Source organism: Amblyomma maculatum, chromosome 5 (assembly GCF_055883805.1).
Source record: "Amblyomma maculatum isolate TAMU_Amacu chromosome 5, ASM5588380v1, whole genome shotgun sequence".
NCBI lineage: Eukaryota > Metazoa > Arthropoda > Arachnida > Ixodida > Ixodidae > Amblyomma > Amblyomma maculatum.
Window position 1 is genome coordinate 122936221 of NC_139348.1, and position 18435 is coordinate 122954655.

The window sequence follows — 18435 nt, forward strand, 5'->3', positions numbered from 1 at the left end:
TAGTACTAGAAATTGCTTGTCCATGTGTCTCAAGGGGGCACTGTGACATGTGCTGTAGGAGCTGCTGTTGAAGACTTCGTGGAAGGCAGCGGTAGCATGCTTGGCGCAGTTGTTTATTTTATGCACATTCTTCTGTACGGGCCTTCAGTGAATGTGTTGCATGGGGCGGAGTGACACAGGGATAGGCAGCTTATTTCGCACTCTCTAAGGAGAAAAAAAGAAGATGCTAGAAAAAAGAAATGCATAAAAATGCAGCAGCGGGCACAAGAAAAGTGCACTTTAGTCAATGACAGTACAAAAGAGAACTCTTGTAAGAAATGGCGATATTCAGTGACTAGCAGCTTACCAGTATCCCTCAAGGAGCAAGAATATATATAAGAGTTGCCTGTTACCTGTACTCACCTATGGGGCTGAAACGTGGAGCTAAGTAAAATACTTCTACTTAAGTTGAGAAACAACACAGAGGGCATGGAACGAAAAATGGTAGGTATAATGTTGAGAGATAAGAAGCGTGCAGTGTAGGTCAGAGGAAATCAAGAAGAAGAGATGGGCATGGGCAGTGCATGTAGTGTGTAGTGGGGACAACCGATGGTCGATTAGGTAACAAATTGGATTCTAAGGGAAGGGTAAAGTGGATGCAGCTAGCACAGGAAACCAGGTTAATTTAAAAAATATGGGAGAGGCCTTTGCTGGCTGGTGATGATGATGAGTATGTGTTTGCTTATACGGTAAAAAGCCAAGAGGAAAGAGAGCAGTGCTTTCAGTGCCCAAGCTGGGAGAACCAACACCCATGAAGATATTCAGACACAAATTACTAGGTAGCTGTCTAGGTGCTTGTGGGTGAATATTAAGAGCTTTCATCTTATCATCAAGAGGCCTTCGAGATCACCGCGCGCAGGGGTGTGATCTCGGAGGCCATAAACCGTTGGCAGTAGCTTTTGTCGCCGCCGCTAAATGACGCGGCACACGATCGCGCGGGCATTTAAAACACTTCTGCGGCGGGCGACTTGATTGATTGAAAAATTGCATTTCTTGGTGTTTTTTCCGGTTCCTTCATGCATTTTTTGCCGTTTTAATGCAAAAAACTGCTTCGTTAAACCGATCTAGTGTCAGATTTTGAAATTTTTCTTTAGACCAACCAAACTTTGATTTTAGTTTGTTTTATCCAATAATTCGCTATATCCGTGTTCGTTATAGTGAGGTTTGACTGTATTTCATTCAGTTCCATCATATGCCCTCGCTTGATGTCTGTGTGTATCCAACCCACTCTGATCCAGGAGGGGCCACGGGGGGACGACAGTGGTGCGGTGGCAAGCGTCTCTTCAGCCATGTGGGACCAGCACTGGTGCATCAGTTTCCAGCAGTTCCGTGCCTGCATGCACAAGGAAGAACTGCTGGTGCACTTCTTCGACGCCAAGACATCCGTTTCCGCTGCGCTGGAGGGGCTCCAGAGCAGCCGATTCCGGCAGCGAACCTCGAGCACACCTCCGCTCACGGGACCCGTACGCGTCTAAAGTCTATAGTGACAATCCACAGTAGTCCCGAAGTGGTGCACCGAGACAAGAGACAATCCGTGCGAATGGTGTCGTGTCGTCGAGTCCACTTGAAATCGGTGTTGCAGCACATGTTTGTGCGTGACTGTCCTTGTGCCACACTGTAAATTTTGTGTAAATGGACATGATCTTTGAGTGCTAGGCTGCTAGCGTTGTTTATGTGTTGACAGCTGCAGTGTCTAAATCTATTTCGAAAATTTGTACGATGCAACTCGGTCACTATAGCAGCAGTTGCGGAATTCGTGCAGTGCTGTTGGTGACGTGCTTAAGCCGACAGCTCTGTGGCAGACAAGAGTCTTGTCATGCGGTGTTTGTGCGAGACAACACAGCTAGTTGCCCTAAACGCTGTGCGTCATGCTGGTTTCGGGCACCAAGAACTTTCACTCAGCCATATTGGGAGCTAGGCTAAGAGGAAAGCTGAGCTTGTAGTGCCACTGTTTGGAGAGGACTACTGCAGTGCAGTAGTCGTCCATCATTCAGCTTTGCCTTAGCCTTTCAGACCCAGACGACGCTTCCCGCCAAATGACTGTAGCTGGGGCGGCCTGTAAAACCCCTGGGCTGTGCATATTGATATTCATTACTGGGTGTTGAGAGATCTGGTCTGCACTTAATGGTACAGTCTACGGGTGTTTGTGAAGCAGGTTTAAATTAGATGATGTCCAGGGTACAATTTTAGCACATCTATGGAATCCACTTGTCAGTAGACATTATCGCAATGATGAGAGTGCTTTCTCTTCTTGTTCAGTGCCAGAGCTAGCTGTTCTCTCATTTGGAACTGTGTGATGCAGCAGTAAAGATAAGGCTCGCGTGCTCATTTTACACCTCTCTGTAAAAGGTGCTTATGTTAGTCATTATGCAAAGGTGCTGTCGCAGCATACACAAGTGTCGTGAAGCCAGGGGGACAAATTCTGACTCCGTGGAAGTAACAAAATCTTGCGCAGCACTGGCTGCTGCTCGCTTGGTCTTTCATTCAAAGCCTTATTGTGCTCTCTTACATGACAAGTTGTGGGATTAAACGTAGACTGTGATGTGTGGCAGGTTTGTGCTGACCGAATATTTGACCAGTGTTTTTTTTAGTTCACTCTAGCAGCTCTGTTATGTCTCCTGTTCCCATAGTTTTGTGTGCAATGCTCTCTGCTGCCCGCATCGCTAGTGTACTGCAATTGGCCGACACTCGGCCAACCAGAGGTTTAGAAGGGGTCGGGAATTACTACTTGATCGTGCAGTTCGCCACACGAGTTGCATCTCACATGCGCTGATCATAAACTTCAGAATACTTGGTAACCACTCGTTTGCAAACTGCTGTGGAGACCTAACGTAATGCTACACTCGCTTCTAAGGCTCTTGTTTATTGCCACGATTTCTTCTACGAATTTGTCTCAACAGGTCGTAGCTGTTCTTTCAATGGCGACCGCATGCTTTTCCAGAGGTGTCGCCTCATTCCCTGCTTCTGTCGCTGCAAATTCATTGCTCAATTTCATAGCGTCAGACTCTTGAGGACACACTGATTCGTTTTGCTCGTTTGTGCTTAGAATTCGTTCTCGACGACGTTGATTCAGACGAGCTTTTTCTTTCGTGGCCATTTATTATTGTCATTCTTTTGTATACCTTGTAGAATCGTGTGAAGCTGCACAGAATGGTATTGTTTGCATTCTGCATGTTTGTGATCAAAGCCGTCTTCACGTAAACGGCGCGCACGTTTTGTTATGCTCACACATCTCTTGGAGGTGCCTCTAATAGGTAGCAGCCTACTCAAGTTTGCATGCCTTTAATGCGAGTGTTTGATTGACATGTCTCGCTGCTCTTTCTCGGGTGAGGTAGGCACTTGTTGGCTAAAGCATGGCTGTGTATTATTTTCTTTGGCACGATTTGGTGGCACATTTCACTTTGCACGTGGAGACCCAAGGAGATGAGTTATTCTTGCATTGCACTTGTAAGCGAATGCCCTCTTATGCCAGGCCGAAGAAGTTGCGTGCATTGCACGGACCCGAAGATTGAAAGCTGGCCAACAGCATTCACTGGCGCATGATAGCCTTAGTTGCTTATGCACCATAATACACAGCAGCATTCACACATCGCAAAGCTGCTACAGCCCCAGTGAGGTCTGAAACTGCCTTGAACTGTGCACATGTGAGCAGTCGAGATGCACTTGTTAAGAGCTCACTTCGAAGATTTATTAGGAAGAGACTTTGACGACGTATTTGCTCATCAAAGTAGTCGTAGATGAATGCGGTTTGCATATATTTTACTACACAAGACGTGACCCATGTCGTCCATAATTGCAAAAGACCATTTTAACTGCGTGACAAATATTAATGCTCGTGTAGGCTGTTGGTGCAAATACCGTCTTTTTTTGTGGATACGAAATGATCGTAGCAGCAGCTATCTGAAGTAGTTCAGTCTTTGTAGTTTTGCCAATACAGCATTGATCATTATATCTGAAATAATTTGAACATGATTGTGCATTAACTTTGTCTACACTTTTGTAGTTGGTAGTTCAAGCTGGAGTTTCAAGGACCTAGTCATGGTTGCATAGAGGGCACCACAGTGTGTGGAGATAGTATATTTTCTGCTCCAACTGTACGTGTCTAACTTTGTGCGAGTGCTCAAGGGCCCATATGCTGAGGTGGATTTTGCTTGAAGCCACAGATTCGTACTTCATTCGGCCAACATTCCGCTTGCACATCTAAGTGTGCACAAATACTTGTTTATTGCCGTGGTAGCCGCTATTGAAATAGAGTTTGATCTTGCTTTTGTGGATTAATGTCAGACCCGGTACATACTTTGAGGCTTGCCAAGAATAGCGCACCCCAACATGCCTTTTCTCTGGCTCCAGATACATTTATGTGAGTTAGCACAAACAAAAGTACACCGGTAAGAGTCTGTAATTTATACCAGTTCTTTCCCCAGTTCTTTGTGTTTCCTTATCATTGCATATTGCTGCCAATAGCATTGTGATAGTATGGTGAGTTATACGAAAAGTGTTGTTTGCTGGCTTTTATATAGATGGCACCACTCACTACCTGGCAAGGAAGTAAGGGAACGAGTTGCGGATGGTATACTATTTGCAAAAACTTTTCCAAAATGACTGCAGAGTCTGCAATGAAGAAATGCGTAAGCCTGAGCGTTACTGTATTGTTTGCGAGATGTGTCAGCGGGATTCTGCGAGACCTTTCCTTTCCTATAAACCAATTATAGAACGCCGGTGAACTTTGATGCATTCAACGGAACACTGGTTGTGTTCCACAAGGGGCGCGTGATGTACCATGTGCAGCAGTAACGCTCGGGCTTTTGAATTTCTGCAGTGCTCTCGGAATTTTTCACACTTTCCTGCCATTCCCACCCACTTTCGTGCACGCAAGTTACGCCCTTTCCCACTCGTTCACGTTCAGACATTTCAACTTTCCCACCACCAAACGTTAGGCCTACGTCACCGGAAGTCAAGTACCATGTGACCCCCATTGTACATCGACATTGTCCCTCCTGGCTATTTCGATGTCTGATTGACTTAATTGGCTCCAATTATTTAACTAATTAACCCACATCAACCATTTTGTCACTTGAATAGCTTTCCTTTTGCGCTCTATCCGATGGTACCATTCATTTTCCGCTATGCCAACTAATTCCTCTTTTACACCGCCGACTAGGTCACGCCTACATGAAACCCACTCACTCAGCCATACAGTGCTTACGCATTAATAAGAAAAGCACGCTGCCTGAAGGCTATCACTACTGGTTGTTATCTTGATAAACAAAGTGCAACAACTAGCAGAAAAGCTGAAAGCCCGCAGGCAGGGACTCTGAAATTTTGTTTGAGCTTTGGGGAAAGGGGGTTGCTGGGTTGTTATTGTTATTTGTTTATTTATTATCAATATTTTGTCTTGATCTATAATATTTTTTTTATAATGGCAGTATTATTTTAATGGTTTAACCCTATTAAACGTTGCATGTTTTGCATTCTCGCTTACTGTGCATTGTCATGAAGTTACCGCGTAGCTCGGTGTGTGCAAATATCTGGTATGTGCACATACGCCTCGCGGTAGGGGGGCGATGTATACCATGCTGAAAGCCTGTTTTATCCCTAAAATAGAATGAAGTAAGGAATAGCTAGCAAATGTTCCCTGCTAAAGTAATACCACACCTCATACAATATGAATGAGATTATTTACTCAGTACCGCAAACATATTGATAGTTGAGCAGTTCAGAAAGCTGGTTCCTTGCCTTCAAATTGTTTGCAGGATAAAATATCACTTAGTGCATGACTCCTAGGCGGTTTACCAAGGCTCTCCTCGAAGTAAAAATATTTTTAAAAACATTTTGAAATAAGAGGATGACTTTTAAGAACAAATACAAAGATGTTGAAAGGTCGTCTTACTGGTATCTATAACTGTGGTACCCTAGCTCTTGGCCTCAATTTTTAGACCTCAGGCTTTCACTGTTCTAGAGGAAAAAAGGAGAGGAAGAGTTAATCGTCAAACTTTGCCCTGAAATGTTTGGGACAGGAGCCGGAAGACTTCGCCACAGGTGATAAGGTATGACGAAGGGCAGGCTTTAAGAAAACTAGCAGACTTGAAGGTTTATTTTACATATTTACGTGCAAGCACTTAAGAGAACAAAGAGGCTAAAGGTCAGAAATACGATGCTGCTGAAATTCGGAAATTTGTGGTTTGCAGTTGATGGTTCCGAGTTGCCGTTCTTAACAGCCGTTTAGTCAAGACGGCTGTACTGCACTTGTGCTATATCTGCCTCTCTTTGTAAACAGGAAATGATGTAGTATAGATGTCACATCCAGAGGTCTTGCAGTGATCACCGCAGTTGACATCTAGGCTGTACTATTTATTCTTAACTTATGAGAAGGCATATCCTAAAATGTGTTCAACACAAATATGCATTAAACACAAAGAATTAAATGCATGGATGCCATTTTTCCTTGTTGACATCTAGGCTGTACTATTTATTTTTAACTTATGAGAAGGCATATTCTAAACTGCGTTCAACATAAATATGCATTAAACACAAAGAATTAAATGCATGAATGCCATTTTTCTTTTTGTTCTTTGTTGTGGCTGTTGTGGCTCTTTCCGTTATGAAGCTTACCCTCAACAAACCAGGAAGTGATAATGCCAAACTGACAAATACAAGATAGATAATCCACAACATATGCTGCCTAGTAGGCACATGGTAAAAGCTCCATCAATATTATAAACTACACTAATGGCCAGTGAATGGAACATTGGGCAAGGAAATGAATTAGTTTAAAGGCATTTTAGTTGATATAAAGCAAAACATGAGCTTAAAAATAAAAATAGTATGCACGCAAACAATACACATGTTGTTTAAGGATGTTTGTGCATGCCCTGTTCTAGTTCCAGTGATCATGCTCTGGGACTGCAGTCAGTCAGTGAAAGCTTTTTGTCGGGACGGTACCATTTTATTTGGTGTACGTAAAAGCTTAAAAGTGGCATCGTTCCTAACTAACACAGTCGGAATATGCTCTGCATTTCAAATGTCCTAGAAGTTACATGCTTATCACAATCGGATATTTGTTTGACCCCCCCGGCGTCCGAGTCTCTGTTGTATATACACAAAGTAATTTGCTCTGCCTGGAGATTCGGAAATACCAATTGGCATTTTTTCAGCATGTTTTAATACCACCTAAATTGTAAGGCACTGCATGGGTCGTGAAGGATGTTGTAGTGGAAGGCTGAAATTATTTTGGGCACATGAGGTTCCTTGATGTGCGCCAACGTCTCACCAAACATATCCGGAGGTGTTTTTTTTTTTTTTTTTTTTTTTTTTACCTTCATTGAAAGGGGGCTATCATGACTGGTATCAAAACTAAAATCGGTGATCCACTATAGAAAGTGTCTCGGTAGCATGTTTTGCATGTTGTAACATGTATACTAACCAGGGCTAGCGGCAAGGCCACGTATAGGTATAGAGGTGGAATGCAAATATGCCGGTGTGATGTAGGATGTCGGTGCATGCTTCAGACACCTAGTCGAAATTATTTGGAATCCCTCCATTACAGTGTCTCTCATAGCCCGAGTGTCGCTTCAAAATGTTAAACTTCTTCATTTTGTAGCTTTAGCTTCAACTTGCGTGTTAGTATATTTGAGGCAGTGTGTGAAGAGATATTTTCCGAAAGGCTAATGCTTTTGACGTCCACAGCTAATCTTTTTTTCCTTGTTTCAAGTCTTACTCAAGTGCCTTGGCTTTCAACTTGGCTACTTGAAAGGTTTATCCTTTGGGATGTCTTGGAAAAGGTTTGAGAAAGATGGTGATCAAAGCCGTGTGTGAAATTACATCGGAAATTTTTGGAAGTATGCAGTCATTGCAATTCAACTCCTAGTTGGTTTTGGAGATGCTGATATTGCTATATGAATGCCAACCTCAGTGTGGGCAGGTTTGGCCAGTGTTTTCATTGTGTCGCTATATTAGTGTATTGTGTCATTAATGGCATCTTGGCTTTTTTGGCTGTATGTTGTGTCAAAGTAGCATTGAGCCGAAGGTTGCTTTGCAAGTATTAGGTAGGACCTCAGTTGTCAAGATTGCATCTACCAGGTTTCCCTGTAAGCTATTGAAGATTTTAGTTTCTTTTTTTTTCTTTTTTTTTTCTTTTTTTTTGTAATGACACGTGAGACATTAGTATATGTATATTGCCGCATGGCATGAGAAAATACCTTCAGTCATAAATTATCTACCTTTTATAGGCAAACATCTTGTGGCGTGGTCGTGATTCATGTATGTTACGATCATGCTGATTGTTAACTAGAAGAAAACATGCTACCGAAATGTTTTGCTGGTTCTACATTAAAGCTCTAAATACAAGAAGAAAGTTTTGGCGCTTGAATGCAGGGAATTAGTATTCTTTGATGTCAGGTGAACCTGTGTTTGTTGTGGCCGCAGTTTTGTTATCACTGCACACAAGCAGTGCTATTGGAATAGCTCTTTTCATCTTACGAGAATTATTTCTGGACGTTGTTGTGGAGCTGCGCTTAGGTAATTCCGTACGGAGCACACACAATGTTGTCCTCAGTGCTGTCTACAAGTAATGGTGGGGTGAACTCCTAAAGGAATAAGCTGTACTCTATTGCTGCTGCTTTTCGTGTTAGTTAAGTACCAGGGTATGTACTACGGGTCCACGCATTCTCTGCAAATCTTGACACTATGTTTGTTTGTGTGACGTTGTCGCTGCCTCTGTTGTACGTTGTGGTGGCCAGTGCAAGAGGCAACCGATAATAAATGCCTATTGCTGCGGCTATTTTGGGATAGTCACGTTCTCAGATGTTCCTTTTTGTAGTGGCCTCTCTTTTGTGGATGGACTAATGCACAAGCTTTTTAAGTATGTGTTAGTTGTTGCTTGTAATACAGTGTACATAAGTTGCATGAAGTGTACACTTATAGCATTATATTGAGATGAAAAGCCTAGCTTAAAGATATGCCGGAAAATCTACTATGGGCCATTATAGCCAAGCTAGTCTTTCTCCACATCAAGGCTGTCAACCTGAGGTGTGACGCAGGGCATGGTCTTTGAGAACACGTGAATTGTTTCCCTCATACCATTTATAGGTATATACTAGATGAAACAACTGGCTGGAATGTAAGGGAATATGTCTTTGTAGTGTAGAAAATAACTGTGGTACTGTTGAGACGAGGAACAAATTGGAATCTGTTTTTCTCCTTTGCTGGCCTTTTTGACTGCAAGAAGCAGGTTTGCTAACCTCATTTAAAGCTGTGAATCATGGACGTGGCAGTAGTATTATAGAAGCCACAGATATTAGAGAAGATCCCTTCCAGACACAGGGAGTGCAGTAGTCTATGTCATTGCTGCTTTTATTTTTACTGGCTCGCTTTAATGTTGACGAGCTATGTTGCCGTTTCTCTCTAGCTTGTGGAAAAGTGCAGGACTGTGCGTACGAGTGTGTTGGTGGCGGATTTCCTTGAGGAATCGTTAAAATCAGTGTCTACCTTCATTTTTACTTTGATGTCGACATTTGACACCGCCATTTACCTTGCTTGCTTAAGCGATGTTGGTGCTGCAATGTATGGCTAGATGCTCAAAGTAAGCCCAAGTGTCCAAGTAAGATGGTACAGCTTTTGATCGTGTGGTTCAAGACTGTGTCTTTAGAGACCCCACGGTGCACGTGCTGTGGTGTGGATCGTTTGCATCGGACGTTCACTGCCTGTACCGTACAGAAGGCGACAGCACTCGCCAAGCGAAGGAAAGGTGGAAACAGTTGTTCGGCAAAGTTTACAAGAACCTACCTTGGGCCTGCCATAGCTTATTGTATACCAGCAGCAGGGTAAAATGCAGATTTGTATTTTTGTACTGTTAAATGATACCCATCTTGTGCAGTGGAAAAGTTGAATGTACCCTTGAAAGGCCAGATATTGCACCTTGTTTACTACCCTGTAATAGTTTATTCGGACGAAGAGCAACTGTGCTCGTTATTTGTTGCGCTCTGCATTCTAGCTTAGCTGGACAGTAGCACACTTTCAAGGGCCGAATTTGTGCATTGTGAGAGCTGTTGCCAATAAAAGCGTGCACGTTGTACTTGACATATCGCAGCTCTCTCGCCATTTTTTATTGCTTCTGACAAATTGCTGTGTTCATTGTTTCGATAGATATGAACTGGAGGGGCTGTCGGCTACTAACCAGAACATGCAGTCGGATTATAGGGACAAGTGAACAATTTTGCCCTTAACGATCGAATCGAATGCTAGATTATTGGCTAAATGAGAGATTCGAATTTTAATTTGACAAAAAAAAAAAAAAAGAAGGACTGATGAAGCGACATTTTATAAGGAAACTTTTGTACTGTCAGTGTATGCAGCCAACATGACCATAGTATACACATTTTTCAGCTTTTGTTGAGAACCAAAATTGAAAGGAAGTTGTTTTTAGCAAACATTCATGGACATGCTAAGCATTATTTTGATTGCCAAAAATAAAACACTCCTCACGGCACTGCTTATTAAAGAAGTGCGGTTTATTGTTAGGCAATAGAGATTGGAGGAGAGTTCAAAATTGGCATACTTATGAGATCGTTGAAAGAGAAAGGCAAACTTTGTGGGTATAATTGAGGTACTTTTGTATAGTCTAACAAATTCCGCTCATGTTCATGACCACCGACCACTGTTACTTTGCAACGAGGAAATGAAATGGCCATTTGTAGAAGCTTTTTTCGTTATGCAAACAAAAGATAATGGCAATGAAGCAACAAAATACTTTTTATGCCTCAGACATGTTAATAGAGTGTAACATTACAATATTGACTATTTTCTAGTGCGATTGGTTGATGGAGTAATTACAAGATGTTTGTTGAGCAAAGTCTAGCTTGTCTTCTCTGGTGTCACTAGCTTGTACAGGAAAGGGCGAAAATCCTCACCACACAAATTCCCAGTTGAATTCCAGTTGGGATCAGTTCGTATCCAACTGGAATCCAACTGGTAAAAAGAACTGGGAAGCCAAGCTAGGCTTCTCTGGCTATGAGTGATTTTATTATTACGCCTACATTTTGTCATTGCACCACTTAGTGAATAGATCACTGACAAGATTCACCACGCAGATACATTAGGTGAATAATTCCTTTTTTTTTTTAACCTCGGGCAGTTTCGGTTTCGGTTCCGGCCGCTAAGAAATAACTAACGTTATGCAATGAAACGAGCAAAAGAATGGTTTTTGCGATTTTAACTTTTTGATAGGCTTGCAAAAGCATTCGTGCGAATTAAATTAACAAAGCAGCGATTATAATCCAGTTTTTGTACGCCTCGCATGACATCAACGCATCTATGACGTCACATTCATCTCTCGGCGCTCGAAACCGAAAGTGCAATGGAGAAAACATTCAAATATAAATTATTCGTTGCTTTTTCGCGAAATTCACGTAGCTACTCATGTTTGGTAATGTGCCCATGAGCAAATATGGGCATGAAGCATATGGAACAGCTCAGGAAACAGACCGTGCATGTGTGAAGTTGGGCCTTGGTTGGGCCACGGCCGGTCTCGAGGGAGAGAGCGCGCGCTCTTTCTTACGGCCTTCTCAATCGCCGCGTGAACAATAGGAACTTTTCTCCTTGAGTCACGCTCTCCGCCGCCGCAAGGGGCGCGACCTGCTCACTGTTCGCTTCGCATCTGCTTCAGTGGCGGCGGGTGGCTTTTGCCTGGTTTCGCGCTGTCGCCCGCGCGTTTCGTGGTAAGTGCAGCCCCTAAATGAAAGATTACAGAAGGTAGACGCTGCAGCCGCATCCTGTCAGCGTGCTACACACGTGAATGGAGTCTTTATATTAAAAAACACTGTCGCTCAGCAAACGCTCGACAAGCATATGACATGTATTGCGGCATGACATCTACTTTTGTTCATTTTAATCTGAATTTTTGCCCAAGCCTGTACAAGAAGATGAATAAAAAAAGTGAATGAGCAGTGATCACATCGAAGCTTCTTCAAGGCAAACATAACAGCAACAATGGCAAAACCGTCTTTCAGCGCTAGATGAGAAACCACCGAGGTAACACCGAAGATGAAAATAATTTTATAAAAATGTAATGTAAGTTGCACAATGCTTACATGACATAAAGTATTAGTAGTATAACGTCAGAGTTAACGCTTTTAAGTTTTGTTTTCAATTTTGCTATAATTTATAGACCAGCAAATGGTTTGTGTTGTATTTTAAATTTTGCAAATAAACGTTGGTTTAATGAAATATGTTTACATGATATCATGATTATTTCGTGAAAAAACAGGAAATCTATTTCAAGCACTAATTTCTAGCAATATTTTCTTTCTTTTTCTAGTATGTTTTTGAACTATAATAGTTCCTTAACTATCTGTGCAGTAATGCCTGCCTTAGAGAGCAATCGCTGCCCCATTATTTTGGTAGAATGCTTTGCTTATTACACATTCGCCACTGTTACTCAAGGGACACTCCTCAATAATGGATACAAAAAGCTTTTCTCTGTGCTATTTATTCAGAGGTGACTATGAGTTGTATGTCGCGCTGTATTGCGCGCCTAGGCACCTAGTGTCGACACCGACGAAATCATTTCAGCTCTGCCGCAATCAGTAACCGAGGAACTGAAAGAAGTGATGGTATCTCCTGTCATCCCATTACCCACTGTCACGTATTCTGGTTTAGCTTACGTCGCTGGATAAATTTTTGAAGTTAATCAGTGACTTCGGGTGTGACGCTTGTGCTATCCTTCTTGAAACCAGCGAAAGAAGCAGCCCCATGTACACTATTCTGCGAGGACAAGATTCTAGCGGACTGCATTATCCAAAACCAGAGTTTGTAGCTCTCTTGGACAAGGTTGTGTCTTTTTTTTTTTTTTTTTTTGAAAAAGTTGTCGTGCACCTACCACAGAAATGTCCTTGAAGTCCTTCAAATCTTAATTTAGCCAGCACTTGAGGACTCACCTTTGCTGAGTTGCCCGGAAGGCATTGACAATAGCCAAGGTTCGCTTCTTTAATACGTGAGAAATTTCTCAGACTCCTTTTTGTCAATTATGCTAAGAAGGTGACAGACAGGAACGAAAGGCCAGCTCCTTATGTGCACAAACCGTCCAGAAAGATTTTGAGACTTTAATTTTCTAGCCGCATGTACCGTTTTGATGAATGAGTGCAATGTGTTAACTTTGAAGGACATTTTTTTTATTGCTTGCTGCTCTTTTCAATTATGCATATCTGTTTATGCCCATTTCCTTGATTAAATGTTTTTTTTTATCACTGGTATTAACCCAGACGGCCACTGACGTCCGACGGACAACCGAACTCGGCCGCAACTCGGCGGCCGATTTCGGACGTCCGCCGGAATTCCGGCGTACGTACGAAAGCGGATGGTCGAATCCGTTTGCCCAGCGGACAGCCGCCGTACGTCCGCCACTGGATTTGCTTTTACACAGCTATGATATAGTTTGTAGTCGTCGTGCTCGTCTGAACTGCGTATAAATCAGTAATGCCGTCAAGTCTGCATTATATGATGCCAGAGCGAATCGATGCGACAGAAAGCGTTTCCATTAAACAGTTTTTTTTTTTATTTTCCGCATGTTTAATCGTTGAATTCTTCCATCAAAAATTTTTGATTAAAAGTTAAATGACCATTAAACATTTTTCTATCATGATGCTTCGGTGAAATTTTAATCAGTGGCTGAATAGACGCAGCAAGCAGCAAGCTCAAAAAGAACGAAACCGAACCTATCCTCAAAAAAATCTGAAATGAGCCAATCCAATCCACCTGACAAGTTGAAGTTTAGTCATGGAAGATGGCTTCACGTTTCCGTGTTCTGCATTTTCTGCGCAGTTACAAATACCTACGGCTGTAATGCACTGCTAGCATTGTTTTTGCTGTGGCTTGGTGCGGCTGGCACACTTTGTTCACCCGCCGATTCCAAAGTAAGTATTTCACCGAACTTTTGTTTCTTTAGTGGAACTTTTCGATGCACCGATAGTGGTGAGCTTTTGGGTAAGGAAACAGCTCTGTACAGCAGCCGAACGGTCGAGTGTTTTAGGCGAGACTGACAGGATGGCTCCGCGCCGACTAACTAAAGTGCAGCCTCAAGTCTGAGGGCCATCTTTCTCGGCATTACTGGACGCTGCGCCAGTAAGCCGCGCAACTTCTCTGTCTCTGATAAAGGAGTGCCTGCCCGAGCTTTAAAGGAGTTAATTTGTTAACCGTGCGCAACGTGCTGAGTTGTAAAAACTATACGAGAAAACTTTTGCACTCCTCGAGCCTATCGTGCGACATGCCTACACTTGTGAAAACGTCGCGAGTTTTTTTTTTTTTAGTGGACAGCCGCTGATCTTTCTCTCTCGAGCTTTACGGCAACTACAGTTTCTAGAAGGAACGGCTGTAGCTACTAAATAACTAAAGGTTTAGTACTCTCCTTCAGCTTTGACAAACCAGGACAGCCCCTTGCGCATGTTGGTTATGCATGTGGAACCGAACCGCGCAGAACAACCGGACAAGGAGATGAGAGAAAAAAAAAAAAAAGTCAGCACTTGTCTTTTTCTTGACCCGTTGTTCTGCGCTGTTCTGGCACGAATTTGACATACCGCCGCCGCGATACAGTTGGGCTGTGAGCTCTGGTGCCTGCAACGCCTTCTTTTATGCAAAACAGGCATACTGGGAGGCCATGCAAACCGCAGGCTCAAAAAAAAAAAAAAAAAGAAGAAACACGATTTGAGCAAAAGTGAGATGAAAACAAAATTGTTGTTGCTTTGTCCTTACAGATATTCAAAGGCTCCTCAGAACTTCACTGCATTATTGACAGCGAGATAATGCCAAAGCTACACTAGAGCCATGCAGCACCTTATAGTGCATGATACTGAGCTTATGTCTCGCACTGAATAGATGATCATATTAAAGTAGCTTTAAACCCATGCTTGTTAATACAGTGATAGCCATAAATTGAATCTAGGGCATCATGCTCACATACAAGGCTTCTGATAACTGCTGGTCACATGATGTGGGCTATAGCAGAAACCTGTACCTGGTCATCTTACAAGCATTTGTGCAGTTGATGCTTTTAATGTGTTGTAAAAGTTTTTGTGTTCTGTTTCTGTATGGGAATGCTTTCCTTATTGAAGGCTAACATTTGGCTTGCTACAGCAAAACCTCTACCTAGTCATCCTAAAAACAGCACCGCAGTTGGTGCTTTTAGTGTGTTGTAAAAGTATTTGTGTTCTGCTTCTGTATGGCAATGCTTTTCTCGTTGAAGACTAGCATGAGGCTTCCAAAAATTTTTCAGATGCCATTTGCTGTAGCCGATTTCGTAGGCCAACAGGAAGCAGCACTTTGAAACTGTCATCCACGGGGGAAAAACAGCAACATCCCTTTGCATTCTCATTTCTTTGGTATGGCTAAAAGTGAGTATTGTATCATTATCTATATTATTAATATTGAATCATGATTGTCAGTGTTGAAGTTGTTTGAGCGTGATTTTAAACACACAGGACATCCCTTCGACATTAAGGTTTTAGCTTGTTTACATGTAGGATGTAGAACTGGTTTCAACAAACTTTATGCAGCAAATTCTTTTTACATTGTCCACCATGTTACCTTTTGTCATTGTCCATTGAAGTAAATAACCAGTATTTTACGTTTACACAGTCGTCCACTCTTAGCTTGAATGGGAATGTGTGGCATGCAGTTTGCAAAATAGCAATGCATCCGTCACAGCCATGCATCAAGGCTAAGTGGCTTGTGCGTAGAGGGACCAGCCGCTCCAGCTTCACGTCATCTGCCTCTTTGCTCCGGTGTGCAGACGTGCATTGAGGCAAAGTGGTTTATGTGTAGAGAAACCAGGAGCTTCTTTGTCACATCTGGCTGTTTGTTACGGTGTGCAGATGCGCATCGAGGCAAAATGGCTGATGTGTAGAGGGACCAGGAGCTGCTGCTTAACGTCCTTCGCCTCTTTACTACAGTGCACAGCCGTGCATTGATGCTAAGTGGCTTGTGCACGGAGGGCCCAGGAGCTGCAGCTTCACGTCTGCCTCTTCGCTCAGGTACGCAGGTGCGTATTGAGGCAAAATGGCTTATGCATAGAGGGACCAGGAGCTGCTGTGTGGCGTAGTCTGTATATTTGCTATGGTGCGTATCGAAGTACAATGGGGGGGGGGGGGGCTCATGTGTAAAGGTACCATGAGCTGCTGCGTCATGTCGTCTGCCTCTTTACTATGGTGCGCAGGCATGCATCAAGGCAAAGTGGCTTATGCATAGAAGGACCAGGAGCTGTTGCTTCACATCTGCTATGATGCGCAGCTGCGTATTGTGGGTGGTGGTGGAAAACATTGCCATCAGATACAAATACAGGAGGTTACTAGCTGACCCTGAGGGGGCCTGTCCTGACAAAAACAAGGGGTCCCTAGTTTGGGACCCCAGTGGTGGTAGAGGGACTAGAGGCTGGTACTTCACGCTGTCTGCCTCTTCGCTACGGTGTGCAGCTGCGATGGATGCAGTGGCATCTCAAAAAGTGCATGCCACGCACTCGCATGTTCAGCCTGAGTGGACGACTGTGTACCTGCTGTAGCTTTGGTATTGATAGAATAAACCTAGGCCAAGTTGGATAAATTATAGCTCACCTCATATGTGGTCACCAAAGAAAAGCCACTCCAGAAAATCTGATGCATTTACTGTCATAGGATTCTTATTCATATACATGCTACTGACAAGTCAGATTCTTCACTCTCAGAAATGCCAGAAAAATAACCAAGTGTGCGTCTGCAATAGTCTAGCTTGCTCTTTCTCTGCAGACTTGAGTCAGATGTGTGTTCCATTGCTGTAGGTGGGACAGGTGTGAATCTTTGATTTTAAGCTTGCAACAAGTATGTTATTGTAGTTTAAAGGCAAAACGGTACTAATAATCGCAGCCCCCCGTGGCCTTTATCCCCTTTTAATAGTGTTGCTAGACACTGAATTATTAGTTTACTCTGCACCGTTTCTGTCTAGTTGATGTGCGGAGATGTCTCGCACATCTCCGCACATTTCTGTAAGGGATCGGTAGGTATGCTAGGCACCATTATTAGTCTGCTCTTTTTGGGTCACCTGTTCAATGCCCTGCTGCGGCCGTCTCCCACTTGCCCTCGGACAGGAGGCAGAGAGACGCGCACAGAGAGGCAGCTACAGCAGCTACAGTGCTTAACGGAAACGTAGGCAGAGAGGGAAAGAAGTCCCCTCTTCCGAGGACTTTGCTGTCGCACTCGAAGACGCGGGGACAGGCAGTTTGTTCTCATTGCTGTGTCATGTAGGAGGCTCATTTTTATTTAAGGAGCTTTACGAACAGTATACAACTAAGGGGTCCTTAGTACTAAGCGTACTAAGGGGTCCTTAGTACGCTGACTGGAGCCATCACCCGGAGGCAGCACAGCTTTGAAACGAGCACCTCTTTTGGAAGAACTGCTTATCGTTCAAAGAACAAACACTGTCAGGTTGAAGGGTGTAAGGCCCTCTTCCTTGTTGGGGAGCCCATAAAAGTGACAATTATTCAGTGCAGGCGCGCTGAGTGGGGTCTCGTTGAATTCCAACCCTGGATGTCAACAATGGTGGGAGATGGCGGCGTTGAAAAAGGGCAAGTGTGTAACAGTGACGGTATGATGCGGAGCGGGAGGATGTGGGTTGCCTCTTCTGATGTGGTCCGCAATGGTGCTGACTCGGACGCCAATAATTGCAATAATTGCCCTGTAAAAGGAGCCGCCAAAGATGCAAGCTTTGGGCAATGGTTGCGCACGTGGGACACCGTTTTGATGGGTTCTAATTTTTTTCTTTTTTTTTTTCCTAGGGGAGAGAGTTTGGCATGTGACCTAGTGAGCCAATCATTTCGAGGTCCATTCTCTAAATTCCGTTTGTTGTGAAACGAATTTGTTGTCCCTTTGCATTGCTTGTATTAGGGAGAGGGTGAAGAACTTATGAAAGTGGAAAGACATGCCAAAATGTTTGTTAGCCAGTCATGTGTGAGTTCGTTGGCATTGGGGATGAGAAATGTGGGCGGAGTCCCGAAGTTAATGAAACGGCCCCGCGGCCTGGAGAACTCGTTCTGAGCTAGATTTTGATCTCTTTCCTCTTCAGCATAGATCACGGTCATTGTTTCACCTGTTGTAAATACGTACATTCATGTATAAAATTTTCAGTTCATCTTCCTCTCCGTGTGCAAGTTGTTGTGGCCAGATGCAGTAAATTCACTATTTTTATTTCTATATAAGGTGCCTTTCTGAAGATGGTGAGCTCTTTTGTCCAATCCTGTAAGAAAGCAGCAAAGCGCTCCCAAATCTTCCACAAAACTGTGTGATATCTTTAATACTAACTGCGGCTTGGTGTCACTCAAAACATGTAGTTGAGGTAGATTTCTTCCCCCCCCCCCTCTTTTTGTTCGTTCAAGTGAGGACC

The 18435-nt window shown here is 43.3% G+C and overlaps 1 protein-coding gene across 1 annotated transcript in view; it reads left to right on the forward strand.

Annotated features, from left to right (window-relative positions):
- The window catches only part of Tbc1d8-9 (TBC1 domain family member 8/9), a 65819-nt gene extending 55708 nt beyond the window's left edge, over nucleotides 1-10111 (forward strand). The window contains exon 29 of the mRNA XM_084604231.1: nucleotides 1278-10111. Coding sequence (XP_084460357.1) covers nucleotides 1278-1514 — 237 coding nt within the window. The 3' untranslated portion in view covers nucleotides 1515-10111. The remainder of the gene's footprint in view (nucleotides 1-1277) is intronic.
- The last annotated feature ends 8324 nt before the right edge of the window (nucleotides 10112-18435 follow it).